The sequence below is a fragment of the Rutilus rutilus genome (assembly GCF_951802725.1).
Source record: "Rutilus rutilus genome assembly, chromosome: 2".
Lineage (NCBI taxonomy): Eukaryota > Metazoa > Chordata > Actinopteri > Cypriniformes > Leuciscidae > Rutilus > Rutilus rutilus.
Window position 1 is genome coordinate 32,170,591 of NC_140210.1, and position 15,010 is coordinate 32,185,600.

At 47.3% G+C, this 15,010-nt stretch overlaps 1 protein-coding gene across 2 annotated transcripts in view; it reads left to right on the plus strand.

Moving 5' to 3' along the window:
- The window catches only part of galntl6 (polypeptide N-acetylgalactosaminyltransferase like 6), a 233,271-nt gene that overhangs the window by 68,555 nt on the left and 149,706 nt on the right, over window positions 1–15,010 (plus strand). For both annotated transcript variants that reach the window (XM_084402886.1, XM_084402887.1), the window contains one exon: window positions 4,950–5,088. In XM_084402886.1, the coding sequence (XP_084259012.1) occupies window positions 4,950–5,088 (139 nt within the window). The remainder of the gene's footprint in view (window positions 1–4,949; window positions 5,089–15,010) is intronic.

Below are 15,010 nucleotides of genomic sequence, written 5' to 3' on the forward strand. Positions count from 1 at the left end.
AATGAATCAGAAGTCACACATTCACAGAAATTCACAGAAAATAGCTTACTTCCGTGTTGTATATGAAGGTGGGTACTTAGATGTTTGGCATTTAAACATTTGGGAGATGATAAAGTGTTGGTTAATGATTCAGGCAAGCAGCTGTTCTCAGGGTCATATTAGTGGCACTTTTCAGTCAATTACTTACTCAGGACATAAGAAAACCATTCAAAGTAGAATAATTTCTGATGAAAAAGTGCTGTACAGCCTACATTGTTACTGCAGTGCTTTTTTCATGTTTCATCAAAGTATGCGTGTCATCTCAAAACTTCAGACTTGTTTTTAGCACTTTAAAGGGATAACTTGCACAAAATGAAAACTGTCATCTACTCACCCTTATGACAAAGCTCAGGTGATTATATTTTTCCTTGTAGAACACACACACACACACACAGTTTGCAAAATGTAAGCTACTAATGTATTAAAACAAATGGGATTATGTGTGTGTGTGTGTGTGTGTGTGTGTGTGTGTGTGTGTGTGTGTGTGTTCTGAATACTCAATGTTGATTGGCTGAAAGGAAAACCTTTTAATGTACAGGTAGTTCCTTTCAGTTGAACCACCGTTCAAGATCTTATCATTGCAATGCAATTTATGCACTCTCACGACTGCTTTCATCCAAATAACAATGCAAACACGATGTAAATACAGTAAGAGCTTCGTTGTGCAGTGTAACAGCATCACTGATTTCAGAACGAGTTTTGGCAAGTGTCCAGACTTGCGTTGTGTGATTGACAGCTTGGGCGATTGGAAAGAGATCGTTCCCTTTCGTTCAGTCACTACGAGTTATGTCAGTGAATGACGAAATGGGGGTTTCGCCTGAGAGCCCTATCACCTTCGAGTTATTAGAAAACGAGCCAATGGTATGAAAATACCATGGGTCTGCGTAATTTGCATCACGAACTCCGCCCCAGCACGTGGGTATAAAAGGAGCCACGAGTGCAATCTCGCATTATGTTTCTGCTTCGGAACCGAAGTGTTATGTGCTTCTCTTTGCCTTCAAAAGCAACGAGCATCTCTCTTCAGCGGTGTTGGTGTGACGGCGCGTTCAGCAGGTTCACGGGTCCTGCTGCTCCTCTTTGCAGTGACTTTGCACACGGCTCGTGTTCTCCCCTGGGTGCCTCGGCACTGCTGAGAGAGCTTTTCTTTTCTAAAAGAGCTGCACAGGCGCGTCTTTTTAAAGATGTTTCGCCCGTGTGTTTCTGGATGTGGGCACATGGTCCATCCGCCTGACGTCACGAGCGCTGCCTAGCGTGTTTGGGCTTTAATCATGCTCAGGCAGCGCTCGTGGATGAGTCATGTTCTCATTGCGGAAACATGCCCATCGCGTGTTGAGATCAAGACTCAATGACCTCCGTGGAGGTAGAGTGGAAGTGCATCAGGAGGTCACCAGGTCGTGGAAGTCCCCGTTGACTTGACGTGGCCCGGCGGCGTCCTCCACCTTCTCTTCCCTCGACGGCGCAGCGGCCAACGGGTACACTGGGGTCCCCTCGGTGGAGCACGCTGTGGCGATGCAATTGTGTCCCCAGAGCACCTCCACCTGGCGTGGTGACCCAAAGCATCCCTCCAAGGCCTCTAGGTTTTCGTCCACTCTCGTTGTCAAAGCCTATTGTAGCAAATTAGCTCTATGAAATATTAATAATCAATAATAACTGGTTATAATTGATTATGAATATTTGGATCAGTTAATATAATTAACTTAATGGCGTAAATTAATATTACAATCAATTAACCTGTTTGTCCCGTGAACACTCAGTGTTAATTGTTTATTAACTCTAAGAAATGTACATTTCCGGGGCATGGGAAATGTCTTTCTTACTTTACAGTACTACTAAAAGCAAGTAGACAAGATCTGTGATTAGTGACTCCAGATATGAGCTTGAGACACGGACAACTTTACGTGTGACATGAACAAGATTTTATTAACTTGTCTAAACACTTAAACTACTCTAGCATACACACACATACATGCATACAGTTTACCAAGGGAAAGAGAGCTGAAGCAGAATACAGGAAAGCAAGAAGTTATAGCATTGTTTGAAATTCAGCAGATCAACAGCCTTGAGCAAACCATCAGTTTAGTTCTAACATGCCCTTCTTTAAAAGGGGTAAGGGTACTTAATGTATCAAATAATGAGATACTTTTAAAAATAAGTTTGATACTTGCATGTCTCGCCCATTTGAATTAAACTGTCCTGATGCAATTTGTTGAGGCTCCAGTTCATCTTTGCTGATGTGGTCTTGATGAGAGAGAACCAGTGGTATTCAGAGTATCTTTGGTGAATGGAAAAACAAGGCCGCAGCCTGGCACAAACTTGGAGGGTCCTTAGAAACTTCTAGTTCAGCATCATCTTGTCAGCATCATGTCAGCATTTCAGAAAGGGACTAAGAGAGACGAGCTAAGAGAGCTAAGAGAGCTGATCTTGTGATCAGTGATTTTTAAAGCGTGAAGATGTCACACCCTCTGGAGGTGTGTGAGCCAATAAGAAGTGTTTTCCTTTGGAGGGAAATTTCTTTACGACCCATTGTTCAAGCAGGCCTTTGAACATGTAATTTGATTGGATGTTTAACACAAGAATCTTTAAGATGCTTATAATACTAATACATCACAAAGTTAGCAAAATGTAATGTAAATTAACAAATGGGGGACGAAGATTGGAGTTTATAGAGACTAAACATGCCACACGTATGATTTTGGTAAACCATAGTATGCAACAAAGTCGGAAACATTAATCCCAAAAGTTTACAAGAATACAAAGGCCAAACCACATAAAAAGAAAATCATTAGATGAGAAAATTAGATACATGTTTATATATATTTCTCAAGTGGTTATATATAGAATATATAGGATTAACATGGTTTATTTAAAATCCTCAGCAAGAATTAAGTGAGCGTCACAGCCCTCTGCAAATTCCTTTTTGGGGTCGTAAAACTCTTATCAGTCTCAATGTGTCCTGTAACAGGACACCGCGTTCTGCCAGTGTGTTAGCTTCACTTGTGATGTTAGTTTTGGGGGAAGTTTCACAGGCCTTTGTTGGGAGAGTGAGTTTGCTGGATTATTCATTAAATATAATGCATAATTTGTGTGTGTCTGATTGGTCCAGACGCTACACTATAGAGCTGCGGGGCTGGCCGCCTCCGCTCTGTATGCCATGGTCATCCTTCAAGTCCATCAGGAGAAGGTGCTCAGGGACATGCACGAGGGAAGAGCTGACCCGGGGGTCATGCAATAGCTGGGCACTGTCAACGACCTCGCTCTACGGGCGACGAAGGTCACTGTGCGATCCCTGGGTCAGGTGATGTTCACCTGTGAGGTCCAGGAACAACATCTTTGGTTCAACCTGGCCGATATGAGGGAGACTCAGAGAACTCGTTTTCTCATCTCCCCCCATATCCCAGGCTGGGCTCTTCGGCGGTGCGGCCGAGGACTTCGCCCAACAGTTCTCGGCCGCCCAGAAGCAGACTGAGGCCATAAAGCACATCCTGTCTCGACAGCCAGCTGCTGCCTCCACCCTGCCGTCGGTGCAGCCCCCTCAGTCTGCTTCCCGCCGAGGCCGCCCTCCTGTGACTCCCGCCCCTCCTGCTCGGCCCAAGCAGCAGCCTTCACCCGGGCCGAAGCAAGGAGGTGGTCTCAGGAAGGCGCCACAGCCCATCTCTGCCCCTAAGCCTGCTAAACGCCAGGCTAAGCGGCGCTCCTGAGACGGGCAGCTCGGAGCAAGGGCGCAGTTCTTCTCAGGAGCTGGCAGCAGGACCACTCCTTCTCCCAATGTAGGGCCAGGGGAGAATCTTTTGTTCTCCTTCCCCCGCTGCTGGCCTCACGGTCGGTGGCACCCTAAAATTGTTAAAGAAAGAACTGACTCCCCTTCCTCCGAGCCCCAAGAGGTTGCGGATGGCAGTATGCGACGCTATGCCTAACCACTCTCGTACCCCTCTGTCGCCAGACCCCTGTCAGAGCAGGCCGCCGTGGAACGCTCATCCTTCCCTGGCTTCCTCTGTCAGGACACGGAATTTGACCACGCCCCCACACCGGGATGCTACGCCTCCCATGTCTGGGCCGATTGTTCCGCCTTGCTGCCCCATCGTGGATACATCTGTGATTCACATGACCCTACTGGTACAGTTTTTGGGAGCCTGGCTACAGCTTCCCAATCTGTCCCACTGTCGAGAACTATCAGGCTCGGCTATGCGATTCAGTTTGCACGGTCTCCTTCCCGCTTCTGGGGAGTCCGCTATGCCGTGGTGGGTGGCAATGCCCCTGTCATGCATGAGAAGGTCGCCATCCTACTGGCGAAGAGTGCGATTGAGACCGTCCCTCCAGCCGAAATGAAGTCCGGCTTCTACAGCCCCCACTTTGCAATGCTCCAGTGGGCGGCGCCAAAAACGTGGTGATGTACACTAGCTGTTGATCTTCTGCAAAGGCGCTCTTACTTATAAAAGTAGCTGATTTATCCATTTGGTCAAGACTGCAAGTTATAAAAACTCATTTATGGCTGTAGTTTATATACACTTTTGTTGTATGGAAAAGAGCACTTTTTATTTGATTATTTAATTGAATATATACTTTAATGATAAGTAGGGTTTCCATCAACTGTGACAGGCAGACAGTGGAAAGTGGCTGGGACCAGAATGTACACTGCAGAGCCAGCAACTCAGTTAAGCCTTTATACTAGAGTATGTCTGGTCAGCATTCAGCAATAGTCCAGGTTTATTGGTTAAGCTGCTTCAGCTGTTCAGTCATAAAATAATAATAATAATAATAATAATAATATAAAATAAACTGTCAGTTCTCACAGTGGTACTTTCTATCTTTGGAGTGGTGTTATGTGCCATTGTTAGTACACACATGCTCACCTTGCCAACGTCCTGGCTGTGTTCAGCATGGTTGCTTATGTCAGACTGCATCTGTTTCAGGAAAAGGGGAGCATGGGAAACCATACCCACTCATAGAGGACGAGTGTGATGACTCAGTATACAAAGAGAACGGCTTCAACATCTACGTCAGCAACAATATTGCTCTGGACCGCTCCCTTCCTGACATCAGACATCCAAAGTAAGTATAGCTGATTCTCACAGCATGTTCACAGTAACCAGCCTCCAGAGATGCACAGCTTGAGCTAGACATCAGTGTTTTAACGATCCATGGCAGGCCATACTTATGCAATGTGTTTAATTAATGATTTTGTCCTAAATGAGGAATTAATTTAATTAGGATTGATTCATTTAATGATTTCAAGGCTTATATTTTACGTTAGTGTACCTTTTGCTGTAAAATTGCATAACAACAAGGAAGAGCAGGCATAACCATAAGGTTTTTAGCTCATTTATTAATAAAATTGGGAGCATAAAGCTTTGAGATTTTACCTCAAGCATCTTTGACCATCAGTAGTCCCTGTCAATTATTGTCACAAACTGCTCTGACACAGTTGAGGATCCACATGCAGCTTTATTATGGTAATCCACAATCAAGTTAAAAATATAGGCAAAGGGTCAAAACCATGGAGCAAACTATCCAAACAATAACCAGCCAGAAAACACAGGCAAACAGGGAAATCCAGGCAGAAAGTCAAAACCATTACATGTGAAAATCAGAAAGAGTGCTCAAAAATCCAATGGCAACACTAACAAGACTTTGCAACAAAAGAGTGAAAACACAGGGCTTAAATAGGCAGGGCTTATAACAAGCTTATGCCATAGCTGAACCTAATCACAACATAATATAAAACGTAAAAGTCAGTATCTCTCCGAGCTCATTAATAACAATAGCCACCGCCCTGGTATCTTGTTCAGTACTATAAACTCTGTTATAAATCCAGTCCCTGTTGTATTGAATGATTACTCAGTTAATACATGCAATGTTTTTAAACAATATTTTATTGATAAGGTTTTGTCTGTTAGGCAAACTATCATACCAGCCCCTGTTGTCATTACTTCCTCCCAAGCGACACAATGTGTGCTGAAGAATTTTGAGGTGGTTTCTTTTGTTGATCTCAAAAAAGTTGTTCATGAGTTGAAGCCAACCTCCTGTCCTCTAGATGTTGTTCCTGCTAGGATTCTGAAAGAAGCCATCGACATCGTAGGCCCTTTCCTTGTCTCCTTCATGAATTGTTGTCTTAGTCTGGGCGTTGTTCCCACTCCTCTCAAGCACGCCATTGTTAGACCGCTACTTAAGAAACCAAACCTTGATCCTTCAGTACTGTCTAATTTCCGCCCTATATCCCACCTGTCATTTTTGTCTAAGCTTATGGAAAAGCTTGTCTTCTCCCAGCTTCAGTCATACCTCAATCTGCATGGTATGGGGGACAAATTTCAATCTGGCTTTAGGTCTAGGCATAGTACAGAGTCAGCCTTACTGAGGGTTCATAATGACATTCTCAGAGCCTTAGATAATAAAAACTCAGTGGTTCTGGTGCTGCTTGACCTCACCGCTGCTTTTGACACCGTGGACCACGCAATCCTCATCTCCCGTCTACAACATGTTGTGGGTCTACAGGGCACGGTGCTAAACTGGTTCTCGTCATATCTCACCAACAGAACATTCTCAGTAATGCTTGATGATTTTTCCTCCTCAGCTGCCCCTTTATCATCTGGTGTGCCCCAGGGTTCTATTCTTGGTCCTATCCTGTTCTCCCTTTATATGCTGCCACTTGGTCAACTCATTTCAAAACACAACGTACAATTTCATTTCTATGCTGACGACCTTCAAGTCTACCTTCCTGTAGTTTTGAACAATCATTCAGCACTAGACCCCCTCCATAACTGCACCCAGGACATTAAACAGTGGCTTTCTCAAAATTTCCTTCATTTAAATGAAGGTAAGACCGAGTACATACTGTTCACCCCAGACTCACCTTGCAGCTCTTACAGTTTTGGCCCTTTCACGCCTCAATTTGCATCCACTGTTCGTAACCTGGGTGTTGCTTTCGACAATAGATTGCATTTTGATGAACAAATTGGTGCAGTCGTTAAGATTGGCTTTTTCCAGCTAAGGCTTATTAGTAAGGTGAAATCATTCCTGTCCCGTGCTGATCTAGAAAAAGCTATTCATGCCTTTATCAGCTCAAGGCTAGATTACTGTAATGCCCTCTACATTGGGCTTAACCAATCACTTCTCAACCGTCTTCAGATGGTTCAAAACGCAGCAGCGCGTCTCCTTACCAATACCCATAAACATTCACACATCACCCCCGTCCTCTGCTCACTTCACTGGCTCCCGGTACGGTTTAGGGTGGAGTATAAGGTTCTGTTGTTTGTTTTTAAGGCCATCAATGGTCTGGCCCCGGCATACCTTTCCGAGCTGGTCAATGTATACCAACCTGCCAGAACCCTCCGCTCCTCTCAGAACACTTCTTTGATTATCCCTAAGTTTAGATGCAAAAAGTTTGGAGGCCGCTCTTTTGCCATCCAGGGACCTACTTTGTGGAATGCCTTACCTACTTCCCTTCGTAACGTAACTGTGTTTAGTGTTTTTAAATCGCAGTTAAAAACGTTTCTTTTCAGGAAGGCTTTCAACATGTAACCACTTGTTTTGTGTTTTTAGTCTTTGTGTTAGTTACTTTGTTTTAACTGCTTAAATTAGCTTTAATTTGCTATTTTTATATCCTGCTGCCTTTTTTTTTATGTGTTTTATGGAAAGCGCTTTGTGCACCTTTCTGGTTGTTGTAAAGGCGCTATATAAATAAAAATTGATTGATTGATTGATAATGAGTCCAGGCAATGGGTTATGGGAATTGAAGTTCATCATGTGATAGCCCAGGAGTCGGGAGGAGTATCCTCTGGTGCAGATTATGGGCACTCCAGCTGGCGGATGTCACAATTATATATTGATGAGAATAAAATGATGATCATAAAACGTTTTCAACATTTGGTAATAATATACTTTTTTCTTTAGCCCTAAATCAGCATATTAGAATTATTTCTGAAGGATCATGTAACACTGAAGATTGGAGTAATTGCTGCTGAAAATTCAGCTTTGCCACAACTGGAATAAAATACATAAAAAAAATATATTCAAATAGAAAACGGTTATTTTAAGCAGTTATATTTCTAATATTTCACAATGTTACTCATTTTACTTTATTTTTGATAAATAATTCCAGCCCTGGTGAGCCTAAGAGACTCAAGAGAAAAATGTTAATAGCCCAAACTTTTTATGGGTATCACTCTTAGAAGAAAAGCTATACTACAATTTAACGGTTCCCATAATGGGATCATTTTAAAGATTTAGTTATAAATAAATTGTTTTAACTCATTTTTATTGTTAAGTCAATTTTATGAATTAAACAGGTCCCAAACATACTTTATCATTAGAAAAAAATTAAATAACCCGTTAAACATAAAAAATATTATGCAAACATTCAAGACATCACCTCCTTATATATAACCTTTTTTGGCGTAAGGGGTTCTTTAAAATTGATTAAAGAACACTAGGGTTCCCTTTCAGTCGCTCACGATCATGCTTAGGGAGCCTGTCATCTTCGAGTATTGATAAAACGAGCCAATGCACATTATTGTGCGAGATTTGCATCTCGCGCTCCGCCCCGCCCCGCTCGTCGTTATATTGCAACGAGCGAGTGTGTCGGTGCTTCTTCAGGAAGTCTCTCCCGGTGCTGGTGGTTCTACAGCGCGAATGCAGCGGTGGTCGCGAGCTTTCTGAGCTCTCAACTGCTGTTTTAACAACATCACATTTTTGTTTGTGTTTGTTTGTCTGACGGCCGGTTGAGGGCGAAGAGAGTGAGTGCTTCACTGGTACAGGCTGCACCATCCCTGTCAGTGTTGCCGCGATCATTCCCCTGTGTGCTCCGGCACTGGTGAGAATTTTTCATTTCCTGAAAGAGCAACACGGGTGCGTTTGCGTCTTTTTCAAGATATCATTCCACCTGTGCGTTTCTGGATGTGGTTGTTCCCTGTCCCCCTCTGACGGTCACAATTGTTGCGTCACGTGTTTGGGCTTACAACACGCTGAAGCAGCTTTTGTGGATGGCTCATGTTCCCATTGCGGAGTTCTTTCCCGAAGTGCGTGGAGAGCTTACTAGGTCGTGGACGGCACCTTTTACTGCCAGAAACTGCCTGGATAGCTCCTCCCCCCTCACTACCCTTGACGGAGGAGCGGTGAAGGGTTACGAGGCTATCCCTCCAGTGAAGTGGTCTATCACGGCACACCTCTGTCCGGCGGCCGCTGCATCTTGGACAGGGGATCCTCGTCTCCCCTCTCAGGCCTGTGTGTTCTCGTCTGTTCTTACGGGCAGAGCTTACAAAGCCTGTGGGCAAGCCGCCTCCTCTTTGCATGCCATGGTGTTGCTACAGGTCTATCAGGCCAAAGCACTCATGGACATGCACAAGGGTAGCCTAGGCTGTGCGCTCATGAGTGAGCTCCGCACCGCAACCGACTTGGCTCTCCGGAGCTCGAGCGTTGCAGCCTGCACGTTCGGTCTAACAATGTCCACCCTGGTGGACCAGGGGCGCCATTGTTGGCTCAGCCTGGTTGATATGGCGGATGCGGACAAGGTTCGGTTCCTGGACTCCCTAATTTCCCAGGTTGGGCTGTTCAGTGATGCGGTGGAGAGCTGTGCCCAACAGTTCTCTGCCACCCGAGAGCAGACGAAGGCCATCCGGCACATCCTGTCTCGGCAGCCCGCTGCTGCCATAACCCCGCCGCCGGTGGCAGTTCCTCCGCCTGCTCATCGCCGAGAGAGTCCTTCCGCTCCTGCTGGGCCACTGCAGCAGCCTTCACCCAGGCCTCAGCGGAGAGCCAGCCGCAGGCAGGCCGCCCAGCCTGTGTCAGACGCTGCCAAGACAGGTGGCAAGTGTAAGACCAAGCGTCCCTGACACAGGCCACCCAGGGATGGGGGGATAAGCTGTTCAGATGGTTACCGTTCCCGCCCGATTTGTCAAAAGAGCAAATTCCTCCATTCCTGGGTCCCAAGAGGGTCAGACTGGCGGTGTGCGACCCTGTAAAGCCTTGCACCCCTCAGTCCCCTCTTGTGTCACCAGTCGGCAGCCGGGTGCTGTTCGAGGACCCAACTACGCCTTCTTCCGTACCCCTTCCGACCCGTGGAGACAGGTAAGTGTTGCATCGCACACTCAGACCTCACTTCGGGCCGCCCCCGGGCCTTCCGAGCCAGGTCCCTGTCCTCCACCTCGCTGCCCCACCCCGGGTACATCTGTGGTGCCTCTGGCCCCCCTGGCCCGGTTTGTGGAAGCCTGGAGAGTGCTTCCCAACCGGTCCAGCTGGCTCCTCTGTACCATCAGACTTGGCGATTCAGTTCGCCCGGCATCCGCCCAAGTTCAGCGACGTTTTTTACACTTCGGTGCTGAGCGAATGTGCCCCTGTCATGTGCGTGGAGATCGCAGTCCTACTGGCGAAGGATGCGATAGAGCCGGTTCCTCTAGCCGATATGAAGACCGACTTCTACAGCCCGTTATTCATTGTACCCAGGAAAGGTGGTGGATTACGGCCAATCTTGGACCTGCGAGTCTTGAATCCGGGCCCTTGAACCCGGGCCTGCGAGTCTTGAACCCGGGCCCTTCACAGGCTTCTGTTCAAGATGCTAGTGCAGAAACGCATTTTCAAGTGCATCCGTCCCCGAGATTGGTTCGCTGCGATCTACCTGAAGAACGTATCCGGTCGGTGCTGAACTGCCTGAATCAAGAGCAGAACAGTGGTCCCACTGAAACTTTTTCAGAGGCTCCTGGGGCATATGGCAGCCGCTGCCGCAGTAATGCCGCTCGGCTTGCTCCATATGAGACCGCTTCAGCACTGGCAGAGCGGCCGAGTCCCGAGCTGGGCGTGGCAGAGCGGCACACTCAGTGTTACAATTACCCCGGCCTGCCACTAAAACCCTCAGCCCGTGGTCAGACCCTTCGTTTCTCCGGGCCGGAGTGCCCCAGAAAAAGTGTACAGGCATGCTGTGGTCTCCACAGATGCCACCAACACCGGCTGGGGGGCCACGTACAACGGGCATGCAGTAGCAGGGATCTGGACGGGCCCCCGACTGCATTGGCACATCAATTGCCTCGAGTTGTTTGCAGTACACCTTGCTTTGAAACGCCTCAAAACGCCGCTGCTCGGCAAGCACAACTGGTCCTTACAGACAACACTGCGACCGTTGCGTACATCAACCATCAAGGTGGTCTACGCTCCCGTCGTATGTCGCAACTCACCCGCCACCTCCTCCTGTGGAGTTACAAGCATCTGAGGTCGCTTCGTGCCACTTATATTCCCGGCCTGCTTAATTGTGCTGCCGACGAGCTCTCACGACAGCCTGTGGCCCAGGGAGAGTGGAGACTCCATCCCCAGGCGGTCCAGCTGATCTGGGACCACTTCGGGGCCACACAGATAGATCTGTTTGCCTCTCCGGACTCGTCCCATTGCCAGTTGTTTTACTCACTGACCGAGGGGACCCTCGGCACGGATGCGCTGGCACACAGCTGGCCCCCGGGCCTCCGCAAGTATGCATTTCCCCCAGTGAGCCTTCTTGCACAGACACTGTGCAAAGTCAGGGAGGAAGAGGTCTTACCAGTTGCCCCTTATTGGCCCAACCGGACCTGGTTCCCCGAACTTATGCTCCTCTCGACAGCCCCTCCCTGGCCCATTCCCCTGAGGGAGGACCTTCTCTCTCAGGGACGGGGCACTGTATGGTACCCACGTCCAGACCTCTGGAAACTCCATGTCTGGTCCCTGGACGGGACGCAGAGGTTCTAGGTGACCTACCACAATCAGTCATAGACACTATCACTTCTGCGAGAGCACCCTCTACGAGGCATGCTTACGCTCTGAAGTGGAACCTGTTCATTGAGTGGTGTTCTTCTCACCGAGAAGCCCCCTGAAGGTGATCGATCAGCGGCGTGCTTTCTTTCCTGCAAGGTGGGTTGGAGTGAGGGATGTCACCCTCCACCCTCAAAGCTTATGTTGCCTCTATTGCCGCACATCACAATGCAGTGGATGGGAGATCCGTGGGAAAGCATGACCTGATTGTCAGGTTCTTGAGGGGAGCGAGGAGACTGATTCCGCCTTGCGTCACCTCTATACCCTCTTGGGACTTATCTCTGGTGCTGACCGCACTGCAGAGACCTCCCTTTGAGCCACTGCAGGCAGCTGAGTTAAAAGTCCTGTCTTTAAAAACAGTTCTCTTGCTTGCTTTGGCCTCCATCAAGAGGGTAGGGGACCTGCACGCATTTTTGGTCGACGAATCATGCCTGGAATTCGGGCCGGCTAACTCTCACGTTATCCTGAGACCCCGGCCTGGATATGGGCCCAAGGTTCCTACCACTCCCTTTCGGGACCAGGTGGTGAACCTGCAAGCGCTGCCCCCAGAGGAGGCAGACCCAGCCCTGGCTTTTCTCTGTCCAGTCCTTGCGGTTATATGTGAACAGAACGCAAAGCCTCAGGACCTCAGATCAGCTTTTCGTCTGTTACGGAGACCAGCAGAAGGGAAAGGCTGTCTCCAAGCAGAGGTTGGCCCACTGGATAGTGGATGCCATCATCTTAGCGTATGAGTCCCAAGATGCACCTTGTCCCCCGGGACGGCGAGCTCACTCCACTCGGAGTGTAGCCGCTTCCTGGGAGTTGGCGCAGGGTACCTTGCTAACAGATGTTTGTAGAGCTGCGGGCTGGGCCACACCTAACACGTTCGCTAGATTCTATAGCCTACTTGTCGAACCGTTTGCTTCCAGTGTGCTCTCTTCACATAGAAGCCAGTTAACACTGTAAGCCCCACTCGATGTGTCGGCTTGCTGCGCCATTCCCCTCCTATGGACTGGATACATGCGCTATTCTTGCTCCAGTTGAGTTCCTCTTTAGCCGAACCCTGTTGAGCTCCTCCACACCCTTTCGGCATTGGACGAGGCGGAGCGTCCGATGCTAGGCCTACCACTCGTATGCTCTAGTGGAACTTGTGCTAGGCTGGGTCCACATGTTGTGATCCCTACGGCGATCCCATATGTGTATTCTCCACAGTACGGCTCCCTGAGGCGAGCCCGTGTCTTTCCCTTGGCAGAGCTTGCTCTGCCGTCACTGATAGGCTGGAACCAGTTATAGGCTGGAACCACCTCAGTGACATTCCATATGTTTTACTGCCCGGTAATTCGCCCAGTCCAAATGTGTATCCTCAACATGTTACCTCCCTGCGGGCTGGATGTGGCTTCTGTAGCATCCCTCCTTCCATCAAAGGGCACGCTTTCCCAGTGTTATCCAAGTCTAACTGAGTGAGTCTTGTGGAACAGCAGTGACTTTCCTAGCGTAAGCCCTGTCCTATCTCAATAATGCGGGGGGTCAGGAGGCTTTGTCTAGGTACTGGAAGGTGGCAGCACTAGTGGCGTTTTAATAGGGATCCCAATCAGTCAACACGTCGACTACGTTGAACGTGAGCGACTGAAAGGGAACGTCTTGGTTACGTATGTAACCCTCGTTCCCTGAAGGACGGAACGGAGACATAGTACCATCGCCACTACTGCTGGTCCACCGCTGACTCCGGGCTCCGTTCGGCTCCTCAGTGAAAAACAAGTGGTGCGTCCATCCGCTTCCGTGTTTATACCCGCGCTGTGGGGCGGAGCGCGGGATGCAAATCTCACACGCCAATGTGCATTGGCTCATTTTAACAGTACTCGAAGATGACAGGCTCCCAGCGTAATCCCAATCAGTCGACACATCGACTATGTCTCCGTTCCCTCCTTCAGGGAACGAGGGTTACAAACTTAAACGAGACGTTCTGTATACAACTCCATTGAAGCATTTTTCTGTGTTGTGTAGTGTGTAGTGTTCCATATTCTTACTGGGGCTACATGAACATTCATTTATAAGAACATTTTCTAGTTCAAATAACAATAAAAGGTTTTTCTTCTCCTTGCATGATCATTAGTATTAAAGCATAAAGCCAAAAAAGAGCAGTAGTAGTTCACAGTCCATCCATTTAGCAGGATTTAGAGGAGAAAGTCTGGTTTTAGACTTCCATCTAAATGAGCTCCTTGATGGATTGATCGTTAATTGTTCTTAGAAGGCTCTGCACCATTACCTTCCTTTGAATGTCTCCACTGCCATGGATTTTCCCTTGGCAAGAACAAATTTCTATATTACTCATGCACCAAAGAGTCAATGTCTGAAGGAGGACCAATTCGTTACAGGGTTGTCAATAACTAAAATATAATTCATTTTGCCTGAACGGGCTTAAGCATCTGCTACTGGCTTGCCAAGCTTCCAGGCTTTGATAGTGTGAATGAATATGAAGTCTTTAAAACATTTTTTTTAGTGCCATTACAAGGTTAGAGAATTTTCCCTCCTCTACGTCTTCTTGGTGAAAAAGTTTGTATGTTGCTTTACTGCTGTTAGCTGTAAAGTTGTCTAAACCCCTTACAAGCACTGCAGACAGTGTTCCGGTGAAGAGCCTGGTATGGGACTTTTATTTACATCCCCTATAAAAGCCTGTGGCGCTCAGTGTCAGTGTGGAACCTGCCAACACACAGAATGTGAATAACTGTCTCAGTGCAAGAGCCAGCTTGCCAGTGTATTCACTTTTAATGCAGGTAACAGTGAAACACACAGATGCTGCTGCAGTGTAAGTGCTAAAAGCAAGCAGAAGGAACTGGACAGATTCCATGTTTTCTGAAGTGGCTGTGAGTTTTAAAAACACACACATATACAGTAGGCCTTGTTTCACAGACAGGGCTTAGATTAATCCAGTACTAGGCCTTAGTTCAATTAGGACATTTAAGTAGCTTTTATAAACATGCCTTAAAAAAATTATAAAATAAAAACATTACTGGTGTGCATCTTGAGACAAAGCAATGGCACTGACATAGTTTAATATATGTCAGTGCAATTTGCTTTCAGTTAAAACAGCTCAAACATGCATTTTAGTATGGGAAATTTTAATCTACAGGTTTAAACATTGTCTCTGAAACCGGGGGATAGTCTTTTGAATAAAGCAAAACAAAAGCAAGCTATGCACTACCATTCAAAAGTTTGGGGTCTGTAAGAT